Source organism: Notechis scutatus, chromosome 4 (genome assembly GCF_049901735.1).
Source record: "Notechis scutatus isolate UNSWTSFEM ecotype Mainland chromosome 4, rNotScu1.2, whole genome shotgun sequence".
NCBI lineage: Eukaryota > Metazoa > Chordata > Lepidosauria > Squamata > Elapidae > Notechis > Notechis scutatus.
In genome coordinates this window covers 48,577,941-48,590,389 of record NC_142012.1, presented here as the reverse complement: position 1 = coordinate 48,590,389, position 12,449 = coordinate 48,577,941, and the positions used below count along the sequence as shown (strand labels likewise).

At 39.9% G+C, this 12,449-nt stretch overlaps 1 protein-coding gene across 11 annotated transcripts in view; it reads left to right on the top strand.

The window, feature by feature from the left end:
• CLCN3 (Cl-/H+ antiporter 3) overlaps nt 1-12,449 on the top strand; it is a 46,708-nt gene that overhangs the window by 4,837 nt on the left and 29,422 nt on the right. For 4 of the 11 annotated variants that reach the window (XM_087963350.1, XM_026678866.2, XM_026678868.2 and 1 more), the window contains exon 2: nt 1,267-1,443. In XM_087963350.1, the coding sequence (XP_087819476.1) occupies nt 1,284-1,443 (160 nt within the window). In that variant the 5' untranslated portion in view covers nt 1,267-1,283. Of the gene's footprint in view, nt 1-1,266; nt 1,444-8,981; nt 9,164-9,490; nt 9,630-11,492; nt 11,572-12,449 lie in introns of those variants that run through there. The other 7 variants (XM_026678870.2, XM_026678867.2, XM_026678869.2 and 4 more) reach the window with 6 other exon arrangements.

Below are 12,449 nucleotides of genomic sequence, written 5' to 3'. Positions count from 1 at the left end.
AGCAAAACTTTCTACTTGCTGAAGGTTGAATGTCTTCTGCTTATTATGCTTTAGTGAATTAGGGCAATGGTGCTGTAAACTACAGATAACCATGACCACAATGGAGCCCAAAATTTCTGTTGCTAGGACAGAAGACAGTTGTTAAGTGAGTTGTGCCCCATTTTATTCTCTTTTTGCCACAGTTGTTAAGAAAATCACTGCAGTTAAGTGAATCATACACTTGTTAAGTGAATCTGGCTTCCCCTGTTGACTTCGCTTGTCATTAGCCAGCTGAGGAGGTTGCACATGGAATAGTGCAACTGTCATAAATACATGCCAGTTGTCAAGTGTCTGAATTTTGATCATGTAACCAGGGGGATGCTGCAGTAGTCATAAGTGTGAAAAATGGTCATGTCACTTTTTGCAGTGCCATTGTAACTTTGGTCACTAAATGAATCACTGTAAGTCAAGGACTACCTGTATTGAAACTCAGGTGTCATAATTATGAAGATTGTCTGATAGAAAATTATGAATTAGTCAAATCACCATTAGATACAAAATATGCCCTCAGGTTAATTTGTTAGAAATTTGTTCTCATCACACTTATACTTTCCATTTTTCTGTCTTATACTTATTCAGTCCTCCTTTTTTCCATTGCTCAAAAGAAGCTCTCTTCATACATGCCTTAGATTTTATATGTTTATCTTTTTTCTGTCCTTCCATTAAGAAATCTTCCCTTCAGTCATTATTTTTGGAAATGTATTTTCTTAAGCATACATTTCAAAAAATGTTTTTGGCAGTGAAAATTGTTTTTGAAGTTCTGTAGTTTTTTTGTAGTATAAATAATACATTAGTGCCAGAAGCATTCAAAATATTAAAGTCAAAACTTCATTAAAAAAATCTCAAATCTGCTTTTAAATAATTTTCAGCATCTGCTCCTGTCTGAATAATACTTTCTGTTAACAATAAGGGAGAAATGTGTAGCTCAGAGTTGACATGAGGGAGTCCTCTGGGTGGGGTTGTTTTCTTTCATACATTTCATTGCCCAAACTAGGTAACATGAGCTAGTGGACTAGCACAGGACTAGCATTGATGATGTTACTGGCTAATTAAATGTTTGCAAGAAAACAATTAAGCTGAAAGAGCATCAAGGACCCCTCACTCTCTGTTAATTATAGCTTCATTGAAATATTCCACTTTTAACATGTATATTACTTCAAAAATCCTTTTTGTTTTTCCTCTTTAAAAAGAAGTGTACATCTAATTATTTCTGTCTTCTTCTTTTAGCTTACAAAGGAAGCTAAATGGAGTCTGAACAACTGTTCCATAGAGGTTACTATAGAAATAGTTACAACAGCATAACTAGTGCTAGTAGTGATGAAGAATTGCTAGATGGAGCTGGTGTTATCATGGATTTCCAGACCTCTGAGGATGACAATTTATTAGATGGTGACATATGTATTGGTGAGTCTGTATATTACTGCTGTATATGTTCTTTAATTAATTAATTTTATTTATATCCTCTTAACACTTTCTAATTCCATGGACCTGCAGCAGTAGCAGTGATGGCAGTGGTGGGGAGGGCATGGTTTTGTGCATGCAACCTAGTTCCTGCGCATGCACAAATGAAGCTTGGTGCACTTGCCCGCCACTTGCACAACCTGTTTCCCAACATGCAGCCCCTGCTGTAATCTAGCATTATGGTATAACCTTTTTAGAGGCAGTGGTGCATTCAGAATAGAAATTGACTTTTTTATATAAATGTAGTAAGATAAAATGAAACAAATAACTGTAATATGTCATATGATTTTCTTGTATTTGAAGCTACAGCTTGAACCCATGAATCCCAATGCCTCTTACATTTCCTGGTTCTGATTTCTATAGTTTTAGATATAACCTCTAAATTGGGAAAACTATGATTAGTGCAAATCATTGTTTGTCTCCAATTACAATTGCAAACATGAGCTGAATTAGGTCTTTGATTTGGATTTAGAGGCAAATTATGAGCTGTGATAGCTATAATTGCTAAATTCAGATATCACAACTGTAGATAATAAAAAAACTCAGAAGAATCTGGAAATGGAATGGATGTAATGCAAAGCAGGAACTTAAGCTTCATTTTGAGAGCAAAACTTACTGGTGCTGCAATCTGAGATAAAATGTCTAGTTAATTGGGGAATGCTTACCAGTTTTCCATGTGCAGTAGTACTTTTTCTGTGAGCAACCAGAAATACGATTTTAAACAATTTGCTTGTGACTGATAATAAAGAGATACATTTTCTGTAGGATGCATTGGTGTTTCCAATCATAGCAAACTAAAGATATGACTATGCTTTGTTATACATTTGTTTTGAATTAAACCAGCTTACTGGAAATAGCTTTCTTTTCCTGTCAGAATAAATACCTAATAATTGCCACACTTAGCTATTTTAAATCCAACCTATCTTATCACTAGTGGTGCAGTATCACAAGATATTCTGTGCTTCACAGTATTACTGTTAACTGAAATTAGACAACCTGTGACCCATTGGGTCATCGTCTCAGAAATATTTCCGTATAGATTCTTCAATGCCTTCAAATCTTGATAAAACTATGCAGTAAATTCCACCAAGTATTCAGCACTATATTATAGATTTATGAAAGCAATAATCACCTGTGCAAAAAGACATATTCCTTGAGGATTTAGAAGAGAGTACATTTCAGGTTGGAACAAAGAGACTGAAGGACTCTACCAGATATTCTTCTCTTATACAGCTTGGATGCAGCTTGAAGTAAGAAGTGGAAACAATACGCAGAATCACGAAATTTCAGCAAATACAGCAGAAAACCTTGCAGCCTATTAAGGAAACTGGGTGAAGTTAGACAACCCACAGAACAAACACCCAATGTAACTCCTGACCAAATAGACTCCTGAGTTGTAGCTCTCTCCAAAGTTCCAAGGGTGAAAGGACACTCCACTATAATCAAGAAAGCGCTTTCAGCTTTTCAGCAGTGGGGCTGGACGCTTTCTGAGAGCCCTTGTTCCTTCTCTGTAAAGGAAATTGACACTGCCATTGCTACTCTGGAATGTGGTAAAGCACCAGGCTTTGATGGCATTCATCCAGAATTCTGATAAACTCCAGGAGGTGCATGCAGAATTGGATTGGTAAATTCCTTTCAGATATAGTTTCCAGTGGCAGCCTCCCACCAGAATTCAAAAAAGCTAAAATAATATCACTTCTAAAACCTGGCAAACTAAAGGCAGAGTTGAAAGCTACGCTCAATCGCCCTTTTGATCTGTTACAAATTCCTGGAAAGATTAATTATAAACAGAATAGGTCCCATAATAGAGGAACATCTGCCCGTGGAATAAGCCATCTTCTGACAAGACAGGAACTGTGCAGACCAGGTGCTAAGCCTAACAGGTTATATTGAAGTAGGTTTCCAATGAGGTCTTAAAACCATGGCCATTTTTGTAGACTTAACTGCGGCATACACACAGTTTGGAAGAATGGGTTGTTATACAAACTCTGCCATATTATCCCTGCAAAAATTTCTGTCCACTAATTAATAACATGCTGAGTGATAGGTCCTTTCAGATAATAATGGGGGACAATGTAAGTAAGGTAAGAAGATTAAACAATGGCCTCCCACAGGGCTCTGTAATGGCACCTATACTATTCAACTTATACATATCAGATATGCCGCGATAAGGGGATGCAAATTTGAATACACTGATGATTTGGTATAGCACAGGGTGGGCAAACTACGGCCCGGGGCCACATCCGCCCGTTGGTCTGTCCAATGCGCCCGCCCTGAAAAAAAAAATCGCTGGGCGTGGCGATTGCCCTGTGCCGCGTGGCCCCCAAAGCTGCAAAACAGTGCGGAGCGATCTAGGGTAGGAAAGAAAGAAATTTGCAAAGGCCTCGGCTGGGAGTTCGAAATCACCTTCGAGTGCGACCACTCCGAAGGTGAGTCCCCGCCGATCCCCTTTTTTTCTGGGGCTTCCAGGCTTAAACTTTGCAAAGGCAAAGCTTGCAGGCTGGAGCGTCTTCCGCCGAGGAGCGGGAAGGGTTCCACCCGGCGGGCGGGCGGGCTGCTTGGAGCCACCTAAAGCTAGGCCGCTGCTGGTGGAGCCTTGCCCTGCCTTGGTGCCCCGTTTCCCGGCTCGGCGGTCCTGCTTGGCGGCACTTTAAAAGCCTGCTCCCAGCACCTGAGCAACTTCCCAGCAACTTTCTGCTTCGCTTTAACTCGCGGGCGCTCGCGCCTGGCCCCGAGCCGCGCAGCGGGAGGAGGGGGAAGCCCAACAGGCGGGCGGGCAGGCGGGCTGCTTGGAGGAGGCAACCTGGCGGCGCCCGGGCTTCCCCCCGCCATGCGGCCCGCGAGTTAAAACGAAGCTGAAAGTTGCTGGAAGTTGCTCGGTTTTCCGGGCTTCCAGGGCTTTGCAAAGGCAAAATTTGCAGGCTGGAGCGTCTTCCCGCCGAGGAGCGGGAAGGGTTCCGCCCGGTGGGCGGGCGGGCTGCTTGAGCGGGCTGCTGTGCGGCTTGGGGCCAGGCGCGGCGCCCGCGAGTTAAAACGAAGCCGAAAGTTGCTGGGAAGTTGCTCGGCTTCGGGGCTTCCAGGGCTTTGCAAAGGCAAAGTTTGCAGGCTGAAGCGCCTTCCCGCCAAGGAGCGGGAAGGGTTCCGCCGGGCGGGCGGGCAGGCTGCTTAAACTTTGCTCGGGCGGCACTTTAAAAGCCTGCTCCCAGCACCCGAGCAACTTCCCAGCAACTTTTAACTCGCGGGCGCCGCACCTCGCCCGAGCCGCACGGCAGCCCGCTCCAGCAGCCTGCCCCGCCCACCAGGCGGAACCCTTCCCGCTCCTCGGCGGGAAGACACTCCCGCCTGCAAACTTTGCCTTTGCAAAGCCCTGGAAGCCTGAAACCCGAGCAACTTCCCAGCAACTTTCGGCTTCCTTTAACTCTGGCGCGCGCCTGGCCCCAAGCCGCGGCAGAGGGGAAGCCCAGCGGGCGGGCGGGTGGACTGCTTGGAGGAGGCTCCGGGCTTCCTCCGCCAGGCACGAGTGCCTGCAAGTTAAAAGGAAGCCGAAAGTTGCTGGGAAGTTGCTTGGGTTTCGGGGCTTCCAGACTTAAACTTTGCAAAGGCAAAGTTTGCAGGCTGGAGCGTTCCCGCCGAGGAGCAGGAAGGGTTCCGCCCGGCAGGCGGGCGGGCTGCTTAAACTTTGCTCGGGCGGCACTTTAAAAGCCTGCTCCCAGCACCCGAGCAACTTCCCAGCAACTTTCGGCTTCCTTTTTAACTTGCGGGCGCTCGCGCCTGGCCCCGAGCCGCGCGGCAGAGGGAAGCCCGGCGGGCGGGCGGGCTTCTTGGAGGAGGTGACCCGGCGGTGCTCCGGCAGCAGCAACAGGCAGTTTCGCCCGGGCTCCGCTCAGGTGTCCGGCTGGGGCTGTCAGGAGTTGCTACTGCCGGCGCAGCTCCGTGCGGCCCAGTCCCGCGTTGCCTTGGGAAGGAAAAGTCAAAACCAGGAGCCGCTGAGCCTGAGCCTCCGGTGCCGCTGCTCCCGTTGCAAAGCACCGCCGCGGCTCTTCCTTTTGCCTTTCCCTTCCTGAGGCAACAACTCCTGACTCAGGGGCCTCCGAGGGGAGGGGAAGGAGGAGAAGAGGGGGGAAGGGGGGCGATTCCCAAAAATCTTGTGCTGACCCAGCCCGTCTGTCAAATTTTAAAAGTCAATGCGGCCCCTGAGCCAAAAAGTTTGCCCACCCCTGGTATAGCAGTATAAGAAAAACACATGGAGGTTAGCTGACAGTCTCCTGTCCAAAGATCTTAAAATCTTGGGAAAATTCTTCACAGACTGCAGGCTCACTCTTAAGCAAAATGGTAACTATGCTCCTGTCTTAACAATAAAGTGGCATATGAAGCCCCAAAGGTTTATTAAACAACAACTTACTCCCCTATAATCTGCATCCAAAGTACTTGGAATAAAATTGTACCAAGTCTTTCCTATAAGATACACCTAGAACAGGGGTGTCAAACTTGCGGCCCATGGCTGGATGCGTCACCCGCTGGCCATGCCCACCCTATTTTAGCAATGGAAAAAAGTCGCAATATGTCACATGACAACAAGGTGATGCTGCAAGTTTGACACCCCTGACCTAGAGAATACAGTGCCCCTGCATGGCTTAACATCTGCCATACTAGTTAGGTAGATGCCAGAGTCAGCGACACCATGAGGATTATAAACAAATGTATTAAAACCACTCCGACTTGATGGCTTCTTGTTCTGAGCCATATAGCACTGCCAACTTTACAAAGGCAAGATGCACTAGTGAGAGAATACAGAAAAATTATGAACATCTCACTCCTACCAGTGCATGCCAACTTTCCTCATTTATCAGCCGGAAGACTCAAATCCAGGAAACCCACTAACACTTGCATAACATTTGCCCAACAGCTTTAACATTGATTCCCAATGGAAAGCCAAATGGCTGCTGAACATCCAGATATAGGAAGACATATAAATAACCCCACAAAAACAATGCCAAGCTTTGAAACTACTATATCAGCAATGGACAACCCTGAATATGATTCACACCTCACATGGCATCTGCATAGTATGCTTCCCTCAATGTAACGAGTCACATGTTAAACTGTAGATCACATCCTGACTGGATGTAAGTTGAGGGCATATACCAGTCCAGTATCTGATTTGCTGTGCTTCAATAGTTAAATGGCCTATATTGGTATTTGAACTTACATCTTTTGAATATTTATATTGTGTTTTACTAATCTAGGTGAAATGGTAATATATATATATTGTTAGTCTATGTGTGATATGCCATATGCTAAATAAATAAACAAACAAACAAATAAATAAATAAATGTCTTCAACAATGTCAGAGCTTCTGAAATATTGGAAATATCTTTAAAAATTCAGGGAGATATTCAGAAATGTATCTGGCTTGAAAGTAACTCATGTTAAACTGTATTGCAGACTCAAACAACAGGAGTTGACCTCTGGAAGTGTTTTATGACATTTTGTATTATGTCATAAACTATTTTATGGTAATTTTTATATCATAAAATATTTTGTAAAATTTGCCAAATTTCAATTCCACAAGAGTCATGGGTTGTGGATTTTGGATACATTCTGTAAGTTAGCCCATTTGAGATACCTTACCTCAAAAATTGTTGCTCTATCGAGCAACTGTTTCATCTAGTTAAAGGTTATAGGAACTGTATAGATAGATTTACTAAGGGGCCCAAAATAATAAATAATGGAAATAAATTGGATATCCTGACTAAGTGGTACAATAATGCATGCTCCCTGAAATAATATATTTAAAGTGGGATTGGCATTTTTTTTAACAATTAGAAGCAATTGACTTAAATAATTTAAATTCTAATTATTAAAGCTGTATATTTTGAGTCCTTTATTGAAGCATTTATTTATATCATCAATTTTATACATCAATTTTATATTACTTATTGATAAATGTAATCATTGCTATATTTGATTATCATTGCTATATAAAAGTGGATATAAAAATAACTAATAGAAAGCAAAACAGATTCATATAATGGCCATTGAGTGTCAAGATGAATTAATTAAGTTTGTCTTAACATACTGCTACATCCTCTCATTTTTAAACTTTTATATTTTAGAAAAGAAAGACTTTTAAGAAACAAATAACAGACTCATATCCTGATATTCAACAGTTACACTTCTTTCTAAAATTTTATTAGTCTGTGAATTGTGAATTGAAACGAAATCAGTTATAGCTGTACAAGATCCAGTTGATAAGAAATTGAATTTTCTGATGAATTAACTTCATTCTTATATGAGAAATATGTGTTATGGTTCTCAAAATGTAGATCCATTGTTTTTCTAAAATTGGATATGTCAATTTTGTATTCCACACTTTAGTTATTTAATGCTAGCCTTCCTTCTATTTCATATCAAGTAGAGTTGTAGTTGTTGGTTTCACTTCAAACTTTGGATCTCTTAAAGATCTTGAATTGGTAGGTATCTCTGAGGATTGCTAAGGCAGACCAGTCTCCCCCTCCCCCCCTCTCTCTGTTCAAATTTGGATTATTCCACAACAATCTCTTGGATATGATTTTGAAAATAATGAACAATAATATGTCTAGCATTTTTCTGCTGTGGAAATGAAGATCCTTACTTAGTATACTTGAACTCTAAAACTTGCCAAGCATTTTTAAAGCTTAAAACCACAATTGGGCTTCTAGAAATAATAGCATTCCTACTTCAGTTGCCAAAAATCCTTATGTTGAGTCTCTTGGTTATTCACTCTTTTTCAAACTAGTATGTTGCAGAAGCAGAAGCCACTATCCTGATAGACGTGAGATTCAAAAGTTGAATTCAGCTGTTTATTTCCAGGCTTAAAGAATATGGAAAGTGATACGCATACAAATTCTATGTTTCATACCACAGTTGTAAATCTCAATAGTTTAAGCTTTAAAACCTTTAAGCTTTAAAACTAGAATGTTTTACTTAGATTTTTGCATTGGTTAAGTGATTACAATGGTGTTCTTAAAATGAAATATATTAAATGGCTGCAAATTTTCCATTTTTTGAATGTGAATATAAATTAATTATTTTAAGCCATTTTGTGAGTTGTGTCTGTTACTTTGTAATAGTTTACAGATCTAGATCTAAACATAAAAAGTGAGCATTGGATAGAAGAGGTTGTATTTATTATTCTTTTCTTAGATAAATGAATCTCTAATATTTGGACTGTATAAAAAACAAGCTGTAAGGCTGATTTGGCTGCCTTTTCAGTGCTTAGACTTAGTGCTTAGAAGCTGATATTGCTTGATTTAGCTTGGACTTCCTTAAACCAGTTCATTCTGCTTAGTCACCTTCAGAAACACCAGATTTCATAAATTAAATCTGCTGTTCTACCTTTAAGCACTCCTAGTTTGTAGTCAGTAGCAACCAGGCTGCAATAATTTCCCTTTGATGACATCATCGAACGTGGAAGAACAGAGTTGCTGCAATAAGCCGCACACAGTCCAAATCCTGATTGAATATGGCAGCTTCCCAGCCTGCTACTGTGCTATAAGAAACCATCTCGCTGTTGTGCTCTTAAAGCCCCTTTTGTCAAGCTCATGGAAGTATCTTCTGATCCTTATTTACCATACGATGGGGGAGGAGATGGCATTCCATTAAGAGAGTTGCATAAAAGAGGTATAGCAAATTTGTGTTGTGATTTAGTTTCTTTTATCTTTTTGTCATGTGGCCAGTTGCTTTCAGAGTGAGAGAGAAGGTTTGTGTTTTTATTTCTTTTAAAAGCTGCATTTTTGGCAAGCCTCTCCTATTTGTTTTACACTAGATCTACCTACATGCGTTGTGCTTCCTTGCTGATAAGCCATTTTTTTTCCTTAAGATCATCAGCAGGTGACTCCATCTTTGGTATCTGTTTTTTGTTTTTTTTAAATAGAAGACTTAAGCTTTGATGTAAATTGTGTAATACTATAACCCCACAGTAATGGCTGAAAGAACTGGAATGACCAGAATTAGTTAAGGAAGCTATTTTGACTCCTCGGTGAAAGAGAATGCTGTTCCTAGTAGGCGTTGAAGCCTCTCTACGTGCTGTTTAGCATTAACTCCTTAACGCCTTCATGGAACTCTGAATGCTTGGTAAAATATGAATGTACTGCATGATTAAAAACCTTTATTGTAAAAACAAAATTGATTATATTGGTTTTTATTTTCAATCTCGGGAAGTTTTGATTTCAGTGCTATTTTTCTACTGATATGCCATTATGTATGCTGTATGCTATAAGATATTTGTATGCTTTTTTCCGATACCGGGTGCTTTAAAGCATTGTTAGATGAGCAGTTTTCAGGTTATGGAGAAAGGAGAAGGAGAAGGTGTAATTGAGGGAGCTGATTCAATTCATAGTCTGTTCAAATAGTATTTTAAATAGCAGACATATACTTTTGTGGTTAATATGGCTATTACAGTCTAAAGAAGTGATTGTGACATGGAATGATTATGCAAAACAGCACACAAATATGATAGACAGGTTTTTTTCAATATAACACTGTTTCTTTTTCCAGTTTCAGTATTTATCAAGGAAGCTGCTGTCTTAGCTTAAATCTATAAGCTAGAGGAAAAAGAATTAGTAAATTAGCACTATATTTATAGTGCTTTATATTTTATTTCTATAATATTGGGTTTCCTTGAAACTTCCTCTTTTAAGTGCTTTCTTTTCAGCACTCAGTATAGTATAAATTAAATTACAGTAACTAAAATAAAATCGTACATTTATTTCAAAGGTATGTGGGCTTTTTTCTGAGAACTTTATTCATACGTATAATGAATAAAATGTTTAAACAGGATTAGGGTGTGCCTGGACTTTGCTCTAAATGTTGTACTAAGACTGTTTATGCCTTTCATTTTGTATTATTTAAAACTGAACAGTAGGTTATCTTTTCTGTAACATATGAGGTTGAATTCTTATATAACCAGACAAAGTAAACTTCTGGTGAGCTACTGCTAAAAAAAATTCATGTGACTGTCATATGGCATTGAAACTGAAGGAAATATTTTGTTCTACGTATATTTTGACTAATATATCCTGTGCTTTAACTGCAGTGTATAATGGGTGATTTGATTTTGATGTAAATTTTCAATCTGTGAGCATTTGTTGATCTGTATGTTTGATCTGAGTTATTAATCTTGTTTTGTTTGAATGGAGATTCTTCTCTAAGAATGTAAGGATAGCCATCAGCCAAGGCCCATAGGACACCAGGATTTTGTTTCTCACCATGGCCTATAAATTCTTGGAGCTATGCAGTAAGGGAGATATATCCTTCTCCTGCAGTTATCCTCTGCCATTGCTATTTAAAGACATACTGCCATATTCCAAAACGCTACTGAGTCTAATCCATTGATGGTAAATCCTTTAAGATACACATGTCAAAAGTGAGATACCACAACATTTTGGGTAACACACCAGCATCCACCAACTCCTAAAAACAACTGTGCTGGAAAGCACACTTTAGTCTTGAACTACTTTTGGAAGCTGCAGAGGCCTGCAAGAATAGGGTGTGCTTTTGCATGGCCTCTGGAACAGGGGTGTCAAACTCGGGTCATCATAGCAGCGTCATGTGACGTATCAAGACTTTCCCCCCCTTTGCTAAACTGGGCGGGGGCATGGCCAGCAGATGATGCATCTGGCCCGTGGGCCGCAAGTTTGACAGCCATGCTCTGGAACTTCTGATAATCATGTGAGAACCAGGTGTGCTTTCAAGCAGTTTTCAGCAGCTGCAGAAGAGCATTCTTTAAGAACAAAAGCCTTATATGACCTGGATTTGCATTGGGTAGACTATATGGGCCTGTCAATAGAAAGAGAATACTGAAGGAAGTGGCATGCAGCGTATCCTGGGGATCACACACATGATTGGACTGTATTTTTAAAAAAATAAATGAAAAATTACCTCTTTTTTTCTGAGGGAGGTGACACATCAGCAGGATCGCTGGTCTAACCCTGTTGGAAAACTACAGAGTAGTAGATCTGGTTTTCTTTTCCAGCCTGTCAAGTTAGTTGCTAACACCATGCCTTGCAATATTGAATTCCACAAGTTAAGTATGTATTTTGTGAAAAAGTTATTTTGTGTTTGAAATCTCCAAGCATCTTAAATGGATAAGCCTTGATGCTAATGTTTTGAAAGAGAGAGAAAAACTCCGATTAGTCCAAACAGATATGTAACCCTTGCCAGCTGAACAATATAATTATGAAATCTTAAAACAGTTTTCTTTCCTGTCATGCTGACATTGGAGCTACTGATTCCATTTCTCTCTCTTTTTTAATGCAGGTTAAAGGTTGCAAATATACTACAATTAATTATTAAATATGAATGCTCTGTTGAATGCTTGACACTAGGTTACCTAGACTTCATTTTGTTCTCTTTTTTTCTTACATTGTAATATATCTCAGAAATTGTTCTTTCCTTCTGACATTCTGCTGCTAACTTTAAAATATAATGCAGAGCACAAAAAATAAAATAAAATATTGTTCATAAAAAAAACCCTATGCAGCTTTTTTTAAAAAAAGAAACATGTATGTGATTAAGGAATATTCAGGCCTGTAGTCTTCCCATTCCTGAATCATTCAAAAGTTAAGAATAGTTGGTGCAGTCAGGATAATCTATCGGTAGAGATATATGTGCAGGTTTTATAATGTCTAGTAGACAACAGTGTTTCAAAGAGACTTGATTTAAAACAACTGAAGGGGAACAGCAAGCCAGTCCTTATCTCTTTCTTGTTGAAACTGTCTTAGTCATCTGTATTGTACTTCATTATCAGGTTTCTCATTTCTAATTATAAGCATGACCGTGTTACTGGGAAGTTAATAATTTCAAGTATTTGTTTGATCAAATATTATAAAGAATGAATTTTTTGGTATTACAAAGAATGAGGGTTTTTGGTAGAAAAATTGCAAAGCTACTAGGGAATAAAACATGT